Genomic DNA, 16,779 nt, shown 5'->3' on the forward strand with positions numbered 1-16,779 from the left:
ACAAAAAACATAATAAAAGGTGGTTGAATTCATTTTTTAATATCAAAGTAAAACCACGAGGCACTCTCACACACTCACCAGCATGACTAAAATTTAAAAGACTAACAATCTGAGTCTTGCTGAAGATGTGGAGCAACTAAAACCCTTTTACGCTACAAATGGGAGGAAATGTGGGTAAAACTCTCTGGACTGCCATTGGGTTGTAAATTTCCACACATTTCCATGCCTAGGTACACACCCCTAGAATGTGCATTGTAGAATTACACATATTTGCTTATCAACAGATGCAAGAATAGCCACAGCAGCCCTATTCATAATGGTCTCCAACTGGAAAAAAACCCTAAATGCCCATCTATGTTATAATGGATTAAAAATTGTGGTATATTTATCTAATGGAATTCTACACAGAATGAGGCTACATAAACCAAATATACACTAAAGATTGATGAATCTCCCAAACAAAATGGTGAACAAAATAAATCAAACAATACTGATAAATTGTTCTACAGTAAATTTAAGAATTTCTGTTCGTCAAAAGATACGCCAGTTGCACTTGATGAGGAGAATAACACACAAAAGGGTTAGAATATTGGCCAAGACACTTGGGCTGAGACAATGTCGAGTCCCAGGGAGTAACAAGACGGTGCCTGGACCTTTCACCCAAATTCTTCCCTGGGGGTCACAGATGTAAGAGAATGGAACAATGGTAGCACAAGCCCAGAGCAGTGCCTCCCGAAGGGATGGACAAGAGGAACAGTCTCTGGGAGTCTGCAAGTAGAAGAGGAACCCTACTGGAGACGCCCTTCTCTTTAGGGATTCAGAGACAGCTAGTCTGTCTTCCCACTAATGGGAACACTGGGGCTTGCAAACCTGGAAACTATTCCCAGCATGAGTCCCCTCGGGCCCTCTCAGTTCCATTTACTGTGACTCCAGAAATCTACTCCACAGTGGCCTGTAACACTGGATTTCATTTCCATTTCACAAGGAGAAGAGGCCAAGTCTTCAGATGGAACTGTGATGTGAATTTGCCACTGTCCAACGAGAAAGCCTTCAGGCTGCAGAACCCCACTGCTGAATGACATCTGAGGTTGGCTGTGATCAGCTGGGTAAGTGCTCAGTCAGACAGACCAGCCTTCAAGGCTGGGCTCTACTGCTGACCAGCTGCCGCATTTGGGACAAACTACTTCACCTCTCTATACCTCAGTTTCCTTATCTGAAACAGACAGTTCATCTCATAAGATAGAGAAAATACAATGAGAGAAGTAAAGCCCTTTTAGCACAATGCCTGGCAGGAGATATTTTGTAATTTACCCCTAGCTCACAGAGGGCAGAGGCAGGATTGACCCCCGGGTGTGTTTTCCCCCAGAGTGTGCATTAAGTCATTCTGCCTCTTGCTATGGGGTGGGGGGCGAGAACGACTCAAGAGAGTGAAATTAAACTGGAAAATCAGAAGGCAGCCACTCTATGTCTTTCTGGAATGCCTCACCCCCCCCCTTTTTTTGGATGGGAGGAGGTAACTAGGTTTATTTACTTTATTTATTTTTAATGGAGGTACTGGGGATTGATCCCAGGACCTCATGCATGCTAAGCATGCTCTTTACCTCCCCACCAGGAGCGTCACACCTCTTGACTTCTCTTCTCTCCAAGTGTGTTCCAACGATCGCTCTGCAGATATATCTGTTTCTATAACCTCTGTAACAAAGGTTCACACAAGGCTGTGGCCCAGGATGCTGCCTCTTGGCCTCACTCTACGGGGACTCATGTCTTCAGAGCCCAAAACTAATGGCTAAATTCTCTGTATCACTAACTCCAAGTTTTGAAAAGACAACTGTCTGGACTCAGTTAGATCCCATGGAGCCCAGCTGACTCCATGGAACTGTGATGTGAATTTGCCGTTGTCCAAGGAGAAAGCCTTCAGGCTGCAGATCCCCACTGCTGAAGGACATCTGAGGTTGGCTGCGATCAGCTGGGCACAGATCACTCGTCTCCGGGCACACTGGTCTTCCTCTACTGACCCTTCCCTTCTCAGGACCTTCACGTATACTGGGAAGTTTTCATCCCTACTCTTCTTTCTTCCGCTCCTGATATAGCTAGTTACTACTTTAGGTCCCATATTCTATTTAACTTTCTCAGAGACGTTTCTCTGAACTCTTATCTAAAGTGGTCCTCCAATTATATGTTCTCAATGATACCACCATCTTTCCTTTTCAATATTAATCAGAGTTTCCGACTATATATTATTTGTTTAATTGTTTGTCAGTGTCCTCAGTCAGCCTGTATGTGCAGAGACTACGCCTGCTTCGATTAACCTTAAATATCCAGTGCTCACAGGCATTCCTGGCGTAAGGTAGGTAATCAGTAAAGGTCTGAATAGATGAGAAATTACAAACATGGCTGCCTAGACTCAAAGTGGGGGCATTCTAAAGGATGGATCTACTCCACATGGTTACATTCCCAAAGTAGTTGACAAATATCTATGGTATGCATGAGAAAATAAAAGCCTGCCTTAGGAGGTAGAATTTCATGATGGACTAACTTCCAGGTTTGATTGAAGAGGGATCTTAGTTTGAATTTTGACTTATCCTCTTAAGAGCTGTGTGATCTTAAGCTGGTCAATTAGCCTCTCTGAGCCGTCTTGATCTGATAATGTAGAGTAAAGATACATGGCATACAAGTTGTATGTATTAAATGATAGAATTCACTGGCACATAGTAAACATGTCATAAATGATTTTTATATCTACAGTCCTGCAAAGGGTCTCTTCAAAATGGTCATTTTCTCCCCCTTCTGGGAATAACTCAGAGTTATCCATACCACTTGCACTCTTCTTCCCATTCTCCTGATGTTTCCAGGACATTCCAGGGATTCTGCCATTTGAGAAATATTCTGGAGATCATTTCTCAGATATTTTTAGCTATATACTTTTTTCCCTTTTTTGTATGTATATATATTTATTGAAGTATAGTCATTTTACAATGTTGTGTCCATTTCTGGTGTACAGCATAATGCTTCATTCATACATGAATATACATACATTACTACAAGATATTGAATATTGATAAAGGAAATCACTTTAATTCTTTTCTGTTTAATTCAGAGAATTTTGCTATTTGTACCTCTAAGAGTGCAGCTGGAGGAGTGAAAAGCCTTTTACTCTAGAGCCCAGGTCACCACTATGGTTCCTTGGGCAAGTCACTACACTCTCTACATCACAGCCCAAATCTGCGCATTTCACTCCGTCTCTCTACCCTGGGCCCCACGTGTGTTTTCTTACTGGCCTCCTTCCTTGTATAGACATGCTGGCCCCTCCAACCCTTCTCTCCACGATAGCAGAATGATCTTTCCACACCATCAGTCAGATCATAGCCATCTGCTGCTTAAACAGCTTCCAGTGCCCACAGGTGTCTGATGGTATCGGGAGTCAGCATCCCACAGCAGCCCTGCCCCTACCTACCTCCCCATTTTCCTGTCCTTCTTACACTTGAGCCACACTTCTTTCTGCCCCTCCAAATACGTGTGTTCATCCCATGTTTGCACTTGCTGCTAACGCTCTTCCCCCCCAATTCTTTACATGGCAATCTCCTTCTGACTCATTCCTTCATTGTGAGTTCTTTGCTGATCACAAAATTCAAAGCAATCTGCTAGTGATTTCCACGTTTTGCTTTCAGTTTAGCACTTATTTTCTTGTTTATGTAAGTGTTTGCTTATTACATGACTCCTCTGACTAATATGTGATCTACATAAAGGCCAGAACCATAGTTTCATACTTAAAGCAGGGGCGGACACATAGTAAGTACTCACTGAATGTGGAGTGAGTAAATACATTAGTTCTGGGTGCCTCATCAGAGGCAGGTTGGTAAGGAGGTTAAGATCATAGATTCTAAAGTCAGAACTGCCAGATTTAAACTTTACCTCTGTCTCTTTCAAAACAACTCAGTTCCTTCATCAATGAAATGGGTATAATAGTAATGGTGTCATGGATCTCTTTCAGGTTTAAATCAGATAATGCATGGCTATTAATATCCTGATTCCATCTTTATTTTATGTTTTTGTTTCCATCTAGACAGTATTAGGGCAAGAAAAGTTTTGGAAGCGTCATCCTTGCTTTTATTCCTTAGTTAACCCCAGGGAGATGGAAACAGGAAACCACACATTCAGTGTTTCTGAATTCCTCCTCCTGGGCCTGTCTGAGCAGCAGGAACAGCAGCCTCTCCTCTTCGGCATCTTCCTGAGCATGTACCTGGTCACCGTGGTGGGGAACCTGGTCATCAGCCTGGCCATTGGCTCTGATCCACACCTCCACACCCCCATGTACTTCTTCCTGGCCAACTTTTCCCTCACTGACCTGGGTTTATCATCGACCACGGTCCCCAGGATGCTGGTGAACATCCAGGCTCACACGCAGACCATCCCCTACGCTGGATGCCTGTCTCAGATCTACTTCTTCCTGTGGTTCATTGGGCTAGATGTTTTCCTCCTGGCGGTGATGGCATACGACCGGCTTGTGGCAATCTGCCACCCGCTTCACTACACCTTGGTCATGAGTCCCAGATGCTGTGTCCTGCTGGTGGTCATGTCCCTACTGCTCGCTCACTCATATTCTCTAACCCACACCGTTCTCCTGGCTCAGTTGTCCTTCTGCGCTGACAACACCATCCCCCACTTCTTCTGTGAGCTTCTCCCTCTATTGAAGCTCTCTTGTTCTGACACTTATGCCAACCAATGTGTGCTGACGTACTGGGGAGGGGCACTAACCATCCTGATCCCCTTGCTAATCGTCATTTCTTATGTCCGCATTGTGGCCACCATCGTGAGAGTCCCATCAGCAAGTGGGAAGTGGAAGGCCTTCTCCACCTGCAGCTCCCACCTCTCGGCAATTTGCTTGTTCTATGCGTCTGCTGTTGGGGTGTACTTCGTCCCCTCCTCTGCTGATTCAGCCAGCAAGGACAGGATTGCAGCAGTGATGTACGCTGTGGTCACCCCCATGCTGAACCCATTCATCTACAGCCTGAGGAACAAAGACATGAAGGATGCCGTGGGGAGACTCCTGAGCAGAAGGCCACTGCAATCTCCATGAGGCCAAAGACATCATTTGGGGAACTCAAAGGGCATCAATTTATAGAGTTATTTTGGTGCCTCCATTCCAAATCCTGCATCTGCCCTTTGCTAGCTTTCCAACCCAGAGCAAATTAAATAACCTCACTGAGCCACAATTTTCTCACTCACAAAGAGAGGTAATAAAATATTCTCAATCATGCAGTGTTTCCAGAAGTTTTGGAAGAAAAAAATACATATATGTAAATGTACTTAGATCTTCATTATTTTCAGCAGTATTCAACATACGCCTTTGAGGTAAATATTTTTGCCGTAAGAAGAGAAAGCAAAAGCTCAGAAAGGTTAAATTATTCACCTGAAGTTATACAGCTAATAAGTGGCAGAGTCAGAATTTGAACCCACACATCTGACTCCAAAAAGCATATAATAATAGTTACACTAGACCTACCTGGATGTGAAATACACATGTTCTTCTCCATCACTAGTTTCCTCTCTCTCTCTCTCTCTCTTTTTCTTTTTGCTTCCTTAACACTGATCATATGCACAGTTCCAGTCAACAGCTTCTCCCAGTACTAGCAATGATTTGCAAATGAGGTAAGGCAAATGAGAAGCTGGAGGAGCACGGGAGGAAGGAGTGCAGAGTGCATTGGTGGTTTCACATTTGATGGGTTTGGTCCCCGGGGATGCGTGTGAATCTCTGTTCTGTGTGTGGTGGTTGCTCTGGGGTACCTCCTGGGAAAGCTGGGAACCGTGGCAGAAGGGATTCAGAACGGGAGGTGGAGTACAGCCATCTGTGATTCCGAACTGGCCCAGAGAGTGCATGGCCTGTATCACGGGGTGGGTGGTTTGACTTCTATGAGCCTTTGGGTTTCAAGTTCTTCCTAAGAGGGTTATTAGCTCAGACTGCTGGCTCCCAACCACCAAGATAATCCTTGAGAAACTGAGAAAAACCAAAAGCCCAGGAAATCTTAGCAATCGCATCAAAATGTGAGAAACTCAGGGGGAAAGGGAAGTTTTGAGCTGGAATGTGATGAGGGGGCAGAAGGCCGGGTTAAGACTGGGCACAGGGAAGAGGTCTCTCCCTCCATGAGAGGATGTTGGGGGAAAAGCGGATTCAAGTCTGTTCTTGCCTCTCCCTGGCTCTCCCTGGAACAATTAGTGTGTTCCCTTGCTGAAGAGACGGATGGCAGAAGTTTAAACATCTACACAAAAGTCCTGGATAGTGAAACTGAACAGAGTAGATGCTGAGTAACTAGTCAAAACCATTCACTCTTCAGCTTTTCCCACCAAATATCCAGGGTCGAGGTATCACTACAAGGAGAGTGTTTTTTTTTTTTTTCAAATCATTTCTGTTTTGAAGGTAAAGTGGTTTGAAGGTAAAGAAAGAACAAAAAGTTGGTAAATGGAATGCTAAAAAGCAGGAGAAAACAACTGTAGCTCATGATTAACGTAGCTTTCCTACTACGACTCAACTCACCTTTGCCTTAAACTCCCATGACTGGCAAGGCTTATGTTATTTCCCCTCTGCAAGAAAGAATACCTAATAGTCCATGGGAAATGTGAATTCACAGTACAACAATAATGCAGCTACCTCAAAAGCAAAACAAGAAAGTACACACATACAGTATAAAAAGAGAGGACAAGAAATGCCAAGATCCATGAGACTTATGGAAATGGGCACCCGCCCACCCCAACATTCGTGGGGTCATCTCCAGTCTTTCTCCTGCTCTGTTGGGGATTCACAGTGTGAAAAAAATCCCATCCTGCTGCTGTAGTCATTGATGGATGTGCCCTCACCTAATGGACAACTTTAGAAGAGGGACAACAATTATTAAAGAGTTTGGAATAATGCAATGCTGGGCACCCCGAAGGATGGAGGGATGGGCACCCACATCAGTCCTGAGCAGACTACCACTGACACTGATACCTGGCATTTATTCCCCAGGGAGCACCAGAAAATTCCCTACACCCTTGAATTATTCAAGTGACTACTATTAAAGAGTGCTTAGATGACCTAAAATTCTTGTCTGCTCTGAGGAGTACCCTGATACCCAGGTCTCGACTTCCAAAAGTAACAGACCCTACTCTGGAGTTAAGCCCACATTTCTGAGTCTCCAGGGCCATCTCTCATCACTGCAGGACTCTCCTCAAAAGACCTGATATTGGAGACTCTGGTATTGGCTTCCCAATGACTAGTGTATATGGTTTCAGGTAAGAATCCCAAGGAATTCCAGGCTCTTCTATGACAAGCTACATGGTGCATCTGGTCTCCTTCCCCCCAGAACCAGGTTCCCAAGGTGTGGAACCCACTGCCCCATTCTCTGATCTAAAACAATGGCAACCTTTCCAGCCTCATCAGGGACATAGAATGTCCTTGAAATCCTGGCCACCACCTATCGACAATCACCCTTATACAACCATAGTGGTCCATTTGCCACCACACACTAAGCAAACTGTTGTGGCCTTGATGGATCATGGCTTTCAAATCACAGACTTTTCAAATCACAGACATCCCGGAGACCCCACTGAATTTAATGACAGAACTCGCTATGTTCTCCAGGGTGTCACTAAACATAGACGGAAGGCAAACAAGTCTGCCTTACCCTGACCATGGCAGAATAACTTCATCTAACTTTTCAGTGGTCATAGTTCCCACCCGCCTTGGATTTCCCGTCATCTGGATGAATGTTCTAACTGGCCATGTGGCCACTAGAATAAAATTAAAACTTTGGCCTAAACTGTTGGCTTCACCCAATGAGATTCTGTGCATCTGCCCCTACGTCTTAAAATTGTTACTATAGCTCAGTATAAACTGAAACAAGGCCTTCAAGGATTGAGACTATTTCTACTTGATCTTTTAAGAGAAATGATAGTTATCCCTGCTATTTCTCAACTTAACAGCCCAGTTTGGCCTGTTCTTAAGGCTAGAAGGAATGAATGGTCACTTGCAGTAGATTACAATAACCCCAGTGCTGTGGTCCCATCCATTAAGAGCTCTGTAACTAACATAATTAAAATAACCAAGGCCATTCACTGGCAAGTAGTTCTCTGTTATTGAGTTGCTCAATATGTTCTGTTAAGTGACAACGTTAACAACTCCTGGCCTCAGTTTGCATTCACTTATGAAAGGATAAAATATACCCATGCTTGGGTACTCATAGGGTCGCTCAGTGGTCCAGTCACACACACAACCTCTGCTGGCAAGCCTTTGATCAGACCTAGCTGTACCCAGGCACCCAGGTATAGCATCACACTGGTGACATCCTCTTAGGAGGAGATTCACTAGACACACACAGAACAAACCACTGCACTTACTAAGAGAGGATGGGATATTTCCCACCTAAGGTTCAGGAGCCTGCCACCTGAGTTAAAGTCTTGAGCATCATCTGATCCACTGAGGGCCATTCCATTTCTGACTAGGTACAAAGGTAATTCATAACTTTGCCAGCTTCAGTCAATCTCAAGCAGACCCAGCACCTATCAGATCTCTTTGGCTTTTGAATGCAGCATACTCCCCATTTACAAATACTGCTAAGGTCTATTTATGGGATCACCAGCAAATCAACCCACATTGAATGGGCCCCATTACAACAGAAGTCCCTAGAGTTGGCACAGATGGCCATTTAACAGACATTTTCTCTAGTGTCTACTGGAGACTCCTCTATTACAGAAACTCTGGCAACTACCTCCTTTGCTTCTTGGTGTCTCTGAACCATCCATAATGGCTACAAGTTGCCCATGGGGTTCTGATACAAAAGGTTGCCTGCTTAGGCCCCATGTTATACACCATTAGAGCAACAGTCGCTGGCTGCATCCTGGGCTCTCCTGGAAATAGAATTTCTCACACGATCTGAAATTATGATCTTCTGCACCCAGGTGCCGACTCTGCCCTGGGTCATGGAAGCAGCACCCTGCAAGCTCAGCATGGACATGGAGGCCTCCTTGCCAAAATAGAAATTGTACCTACAGGATGGAGCAAATCTGAGCCCTCTGGCATATTCCATCTGCAGGAGGTGGCCTCTCTTGTTCTCAGTCCCTTGCCAGATGCCACAGTCCCAGAGGAGGTCCCCCCTCTCCTGGATCCCTTGGCTACCTGAAGAAGCCCTTGGGATCAACTAAGTGAATAGCAAAAGGAGTTCGTATATTTTATGAATAGTAGCACCACAGTCACACATGATGGGGATCACTGGAGAACTGCTGTTTTCATCCCTCAACTGGGATTTGCTTGATCAAGGATGGAATCCAAGGGTCAACACCATTGGTTGAACCCCAGGCACTCACCTTGGCATCGGAGGATGCCTTGGGCAGTAAATGGCCCCAATTACATATCTTCAGAAACTGGCCACTGTTGGTGGTTTAGCCATTTGTTCCGGCCAGTGATGACAATTTCACATTCAGGGTTGTCCTCTCTGGATAAAGAACTCTGGGAATTCCTTGCCTCTCAAATATGAAAAATAGAAATTAGGATCACACATGTGTCTGTCCACACCAAGACTCAAGACTACTGAGACCCAATCTAACGCCCAAGCTGAGAGATAAGCACAAATTTCAGAGACCAGGGCCGAAACTTCCTCAGGTAACAGACCAGATTCCATTCCTTTCCTTTTGGTTCAACTGACCTAGGAAACATCAGGTCATAGAGGAACATCTGCCCTTACGTCTTGGGCTACGTGCAAAGGGTGTTCCCTCTCCTCTGTCACAGCCCACATGGTGGTGAGCCTATGCACCCTATGTCAGAAGACCCATCGTTGGCTCTATAATCGCTGGGGTGGTATCCCATGGAGATTCCATAGTCACTGGAAAATAGATTTTATTGAGCCACTGCCCCCAACTGCCATCACAACTACCCATGTCTTGACCTCAGGGGACACCTACGCTGGTATCTAACTTGCCCCCCCGAATGGACATGCCACTGCTCAAGGTACCATACAGAGCCTCGCTAAAACACATCTCATTCCTTTTGGAATTCCAGACAATGCTGATAGTGACCAAGGCACTCACTTTTCTTCTCAAAATGCACAACATTGGGCTCTTAGACAAGGCGTTCAGTGGGACTTTCACCTTCCCTATCAGTCCCCAGCTGCTGGTTTTATAGAACACCACAATGACTTACTTAAACTAACATTCCAGAAATTGCAAAATAACATATGGTCTTCTAAATGGGTACCCCTCCTATCAATGGCCCTCATTATACTAAACTCTGACCCTTGGGGCTTTCTGCTCCATATCAAAACAGAGGGAAATCACTCAAATTGCCTTTCCTTGCCCTCTGTGGTGACATCTCACATGTCAGGGTTTAAGAAGATCATTTTGAACTAGGCATCCCCACCTGCCCACTCCCCTTTCAACTGTTCCTTTTTGGTCTTGCCCCCATTACAACTGGGATGGAAGCCAGACTAAGGACAGACAGTTATGAACCACTGACTATTTAACGCCCTTAAGCTCTACACTAGAGCCACTCTGGCACCCTGATGATCTGCTTAAATCACAAGCAATGCCAACATTTTCTGACTCTAAAGGATATTTATTTACTAATGCTAATCATGATCTCACTCGAAAGCGGAGATCATTGGTCCAAGCCACACCTGCAGCTGTGTGAATAGCAGAGAGAGGTCAAGAAAGATCAAAACTGGTCTCATCCAAGAGCATCTTCTATTAAGGAATGCAGGCCCTCCTCAGACAAATAGACCTGGAAAGGGGGTGTCCACTGGTCCACACTATGCCCATATTGGTCAGCAGCCCCTAGTCATCGCAACACAGGCAAAGTTGTGCAGATAGCACAGTACATGGTCTGTTTCTCTGGCAGAAATGTTTCCCCAGTCCTGCCCCTTAACCACTACAATACCCCAAATGCATTCCCTCTGCTTTGCCCAAGCAAACTCGTGCCTCCTTGCACTCAGCCAGCTCTCCCCCGGGAGCCCTTTGTGTCAGTAATAAACTTTCACTTAACTTCCCTTCCTGTGTGAAGCGCCATCAGCCTCTGACATGTGAACCAAATTATGTGCCTTCTGATAACATGTACTGTGTATGCCTATTGAAGATCTATAGCCTGAATCTCTCTCTCTCTCTCTCTCACACACACACACAAATATAACAAAGCAAAATGTGGTAAAAATGTTAGCCTTTCTGGAGTGTGGGTGAAGGGCATCAAGGAATTCATTCTATCATCTCTGCAACTTTTTTCTAAGTCTGAAATCATTTAAAAATTAATTTAAAAAAATTCTGAGTCTCAGCTGAAACCATGCCCAAGATAAGTTCGAGCTTGGAACCATACCCAAGAAGGAAGGACTCCAAGACACCCCTGGCTTTAGGGAGACTGTCCCCTGTGACTCCTGTCCCGTCTGGCTCCTGGGCATGCTGCTCCCAAAACAGCAGGAAGAAATTGGCCAATTAATCCATGGTGGCTCCTCCTTTACTATGAAGAGAAGCTGAGGATTTGAGCACAGCCTGGAAGAGGTGTCTCAACCCACCGACGACAAGCACAAGTCAGAAGGAGCTGGAAATCTGCACTCAACAATGGGTCTGCCTGTGGGTTTTGTATGAGTGTGTCTATGTTCATGAGTGTGTGTGTGTATTGTGTATGCTCGTGTATGTGTTGTTTAACAGCTGTGTGTGTGTGTATCATGTAACTGACTCAGAGCCTGATCCTTTTCCTGAGTAAGACCCAATCCAGGCCCTGTTTCAGCACATGCAGACCAAGTTATCAGCCTCCTAATGTGCAATCAGGGACTCCTGAGTCATGCGCATGAGCTTAGACACTTGCCTCCTGTTGTTACAACGGGGGCATTTCCCCCGCTGGGCGGGCGTTACGGCTCAGAGGATGAGGGCTCAGCACCCGGGTGGCTGCAGAAGATGCCCGACCTCTCCCAGGACCAAGGTCAGAGAGGGCTCAGCCTCCCCTCAGCAGTGTGAGCTAGTGTGTGTATGAGCTACGGTTGTGGGTGGCACTCTTGTGTGTGAGAGCAGGAATGAGTGTTGTTTGCTTATGTCTGTGTGAACGTTACCATGTGCACAGGTTGGAGGTGGTGATTTAATGAGTGAACAGACTTAACTGCCCCACACCGACTGCCTCCACCAGGAAGGGTTTGGGTCAGAAGGGCACCAAGCACACCTCTGAGTTAAGGGAGTGTGTGTACTGCTTGTTGCAGGGAGTGTGTGGCTGGGTGTGCATGTGTGTTGTAGGTGTGTCTTGTGAGATTTTTCAATTGTGTGTGGCCTCATGTGCTTTTGGTGATGCGTACATACAGTGATGAATTACATATATACAGTGAGTTGTGTGTTTCACCAGGTGTGTCATACTTGAGTGTCAGCGGTGCACTGTGAGTGTGTTTGTTGGTGATACATACACTGCTTTGTGAGTTATTTATGACTCGTATGTATACGAGTGTTCATGAACTGAACCACATACTGGTTATCCTTCCCCTAGAGTGGAACTCAGACACAGGGACCTGGAATCCTCAGACCAGCACTGTGTGTGTGTGTGTGTGTGTTTGTGTGTGTGACAGAGAGAGAGAGATTTGTAGGTGTGTTTGGGGGCCTCTGATTTGCACCCATGACCTCAAACATTTCTTTACACGACCTCCCTCTGAGGTAACTGGGGTCATCCACTGAGATGACCACCAAGAGACTGTTTGCTGTAAAAGATCTGCTATCATTTTCATATATCTGACTGTGACTGAATGGCTCAGAGCTTTGTACCCCTTTGCTTTCACTTAATGTCCAAGGCAAAGCAACACCAGGCACCAAGCCCAGTGACGTTAGAGTGCAGAAGCCCAGCAAATGGTGGCAAGACCGTGGGAAGTCACTTAACTCTTTGGCCTCAGTTTACATAGCTATCTATACAACGGATGCTTATGGCCTGCAATAAATATTTATGACTCACATAGAAGCTAGTGTGTGTGAGAGCCTTTTGTTAATTGGAAAATACATAAATATGAATGAAAGGAATTATCTAGACAGGGCACCAAGAAAATATGGGACAACTTCAGTTTCCTTACAGCCCTAAAATAACTCAGAGTGTCTGTTGCTCATAACCAATGAAAGGAGGAAGTTCCATGACTTTAAAGGCATGGGTTGTACCTACACAACAATATTAGATTGAACTACATCAACTGATATTTGATGATTTTTAACCCTCAGAAAATGGCTATTTTATGTATATATGTATTTATTTTCTTATATATATATACAATATAATTATATTTTAATCAAAATATATATGGGATATATATATATACACACACACGCACATGCATCCCATATATGTGCACATATGTTCCATATATATATTCCATCTAAGTATATGTATATATGCATGTATGTATGTGAATATATTACTATCCCATCTCTGACAGCTAGTTTTGTAGGTCTATGGAATTTGTATCATTTATATTTCTGTTTCCTAACAGCTTAAATGGGAAAGAGTGCTAAATTTTAGTACAGCAATGAAGTTTTGTCTGGTAGCGTAAGGCTGATGTGTGGATTTAATTAGTAAATGTATGTCAAGCCCTTAGCATAGTGGCTGGCACATAGTATCATCCCTATTACAGGAGATAGTTCGTGGACCCTTCTGGCATCGAGTGGGTGTCAATGGCTACCCATTTCTCGAGTGCCGATGACTTTACAGCTGTAGGTCGATGGGACCTAGCCAGGGTCCCAAAGGAGAGTGACAAGGTTCCAACAGCACCACCTCAGCACTGGAAACAGCTGAGACCAGTTTGCAAGGCTCATCCACTACTTCTGCCACAGTGAACTATTGCGATTTGGCGCTATCTCAGAGTCACAGACAACCCCAGTATGCTTATTAAAAAGTACTCATAGAGGAGAGGGACTTTACTTTTTTGTGCACTGCTGCATTTCCCGGAGTAGAGGGCTGGGCTCAGACTCCATGTTCAGTAAATAATGGTTGAATGAAACAGTGAATGCCCTCTTGCCTCTCTGCAATGAGGTCTAGTTGGCTCCTTTTGGGTGTGATGTTTTCCTAGATCCAGACTGGGACAGAGCAAAGATGTGTGCCTCCACAGGTGTGAGAAATTAATAGGAAATTCATTGAAAAGTTTATTGTTTGCTCATAAAATTGTAGTATGGAATGCATCCCTACTGTACTTTCTGATATTCCTAACCCTCCTTTATCCCCAGCACATAAAAGTACAGCATGAGGCCTAAGAACCAGAGCAGCGTGTCCGAGTTTCTCCTCCTGGGGCTCCCCATCCGGCCACAGCAGCAGTGCGTGGTCTTCACCCTGTTCCTGGGCGTGTACCTGACCACGGTGCTGGGGAACCTGCTCATCATCCTGCTCATCAGGCTGAACTCTCGCCTCCACACCCCTATGTACTTCTTCCTCAGCCACTTGGCCTTCTCTGACGTCGCATTTTCATCTGTCACTGTCCCAAAGATGCTGAGGAACATGCAGATTCAATGCCAATCAATCACATATGCCGGGTGCGTTTCACAAGTGTACTTCTTTATATTCTTTGGTTGCCTTGACAGTTTTCTACTTGCAGTGATGTCATATGACAGATATGTGGCCGTGTGTCACCCTCTCCACTACACCACCATCATGCGAGATGAGCTTTGCATCATCCTAGTGGCTGGATGCTGGTTTCTCTCTTGTGCCCACGCTTTGCTGCACACCCTTCTCTTGGACCAGCTGTCCTTCTGTGCAGGGACTGTCATCCCCCACTTCTTTTGTGATCTTTCCGCTGTGCTCAAGTCCTCCTGCTCAGACACCTCCCTCAATGAGCTGCTCATCTTCACTGAGGCAGGACTGATCTTTACCCTGCCATTGGGTGGTATCTTGGGCTCCTATATCTGCATGGCAGCCATCATCCTGAAGGTCCTCTCCTTCAAGAGAATCTTCAAAGCCTTGTCTACATGTGGTTCTCACCTCTTTGTAGTGTTTTTATGTTATGGGACCATTGCAGGTGTTTACTATTTTCCCTCATCAGGCAACTCCAAAGTCAAGGGCATAATTGCTTCTTTGATGTACATGGTGGTCACCCCTATGCTAAACCCCTTTATCTACAGCCTGAGGAATAAGGATATGAAACGTGCACGTCAGAAACTTTTCAGGACCAAGGACAGCCCTTGGTGTCGTTAATTAAATCCCAATGTCATGGTCACTCATGGGGGCTGTAAAGTATCTCCTTTAAAAGCAGCAACTTGCACGATTCTTATCACTGACACCATTTTCCTCCCATTTCATTTTACTTTTCCTCTCATTTGTTTCTTTGCCTGATGTTTTTCTTCCCCTACCTGCTCTCTCAATTCTGTGTATTGTTTCTGTAATGAAATTTCAAGCCCTCCTATGATGTTCACTATAAGCCTGTGAGACTTTTCAGCCCATTTCTCTGGGCTCTAAGATGTTTTCTTGTATCCATCTTTTTCTTCAATAACCCTCTCCGAGTAATCAAAACTGTGTGGTATTGGCACAAAAACAGACATATGGATCATGGAATATAATAGCCCAGAAATAAACCCACAGACTTACTGTCAATTAATCTTCAACAAAGGAGGTAAGAATATACAACAGAGAAAAGACAGTTTCTTTAGCAAGTGGTGTTGGGAAAACTGGACAGCCAAATGTCAATCAATGAAGTTAGAACACTCCCTCACACCACACACAAAAATAAACTCAAAATGGCTTAAAGACTTAAATATAAGACATTCTAAATCTCCTAGCAATATTCTCCTAGGGAAGTCTACCCAGTCAATAGAAATAAAAGCAAAAATTAACAAACAGGACCTAATTAAACTTATAAGCTTTTGCACAGCAAAGGAAACCATAAACAAAACAAAAAGACAACCTATGGAATGTGAGAAAATATTTGCAAATGATGCAACTGACAAGGGCTTAATTTCCAGAATATACAAACAGCTCATACAGTTTAATAACAAAAAAAAAACCCAATCCAAAAATGGGCAGAAGACCTAAACAAGCAATTCTCCAATGAAGACATTCAAATGGCCAATAGGCACATGAAAAAAAATGCTCAATACTACTAACTATCAGAGAAAAGCAAATCAAAACTATAATGAGGTATCACCTCACACCAGTCCAACAGCCATCATTAAAAAGTCCATAAATGATAAATGCTGGAGAGGGTGTGGAGAAAAGGGAACCCTCTTACACTGCTAGTGGGAATGTCATTTGGTGCAGCCATTATGGAGAACAATATGGAGATTCCTCAAAAAACTAAAAATAGACTTATCATATGATCCAGCAGTCCCACTTCTGGGTATATATCTGGAGGAAACTCTAATGAGAAAAGAAGCACACAGCCCAATGTTCATAGCAGCACTATATACAATAGTCAAGACATAGAAGCAACCTAAACGTCCATCAACAGATGACTGAATAAAGAAGTTGTGGTATATTTATACAATGGAATACTATTCAGTAATAGTAAAGGATAAAATAATGCCACTTGCAGCAACATGGCTGGACCTGGAGATCATCATTTTAAGTGATGTAAGCCAGAAAGAGAAAGAAAAATACCATATGATAGCACTTATATGTGGAATCTAAAAAAAAAAAAAAAAAGACAAACGAACTTATTTACAAAACAGAAACAGACTCACAGACATAGAAAACAAACTTATGGTTATCGGGGGGGAAGGGAGTGGGAAGGGATAAATTGGGAGTTCGAGATTTGCGGATACTAAAATATAAAAAATAGATAAACAACAAGTTCATACTGTATAGCACAGGGAACTATATTCAAT

At 44.2% G+C, this 16,779-nt stretch overlaps 3 protein-coding genes across 3 annotated transcripts in view; 2 read left to right on the forward strand and 1 right to left on the reverse strand.

Annotated features, from left to right (window-relative positions):
• Positions 1-16,779, reverse strand: part of LOC105069973 (olfactory receptor 1L8-like) — a 133,760-nt gene that overhangs the window by 102,825 nt on the left and 14,156 nt on the right. The gene's annotated exons all lie outside the window — the stretch shown is intronic.
• On the forward strand, positions 4,133-5,077 carry LOC105069965 (olfactory receptor 1G1-like). Its single transcript, XM_010956217.2, has one exon. It carries the CDS (start codon positions 4,133-4,135, stop codon positions 5,075-5,077), a length of 945 nt encoding a protein of 314 aa, XP_010954519.1.
• LOC141577377 (olfactory receptor 1J4-like) lies at positions 14,156-15,202 on the forward strand. Its single transcript, XM_074361437.1, has one exon. The coding sequence runs from the start codon at positions 14,210-14,212 to the stop codon at positions 15,152-15,154; it is 945 nt and encodes a 314-aa protein (XP_074217538.1). The 5' UTR covers positions 14,156-14,209; the 3' UTR covers positions 15,155-15,202.

The sequence above is a fragment of the Camelus bactrianus genome, chromosome 4 (genome assembly GCF_048773025.1).
Source record: "Camelus bactrianus isolate YW-2024 breed Bactrian camel chromosome 4, ASM4877302v1, whole genome shotgun sequence".
Classification (NCBI taxonomy): Eukaryota; Metazoa; Chordata; class Mammalia; order Artiodactyla; family Camelidae; genus Camelus; species Camelus bactrianus.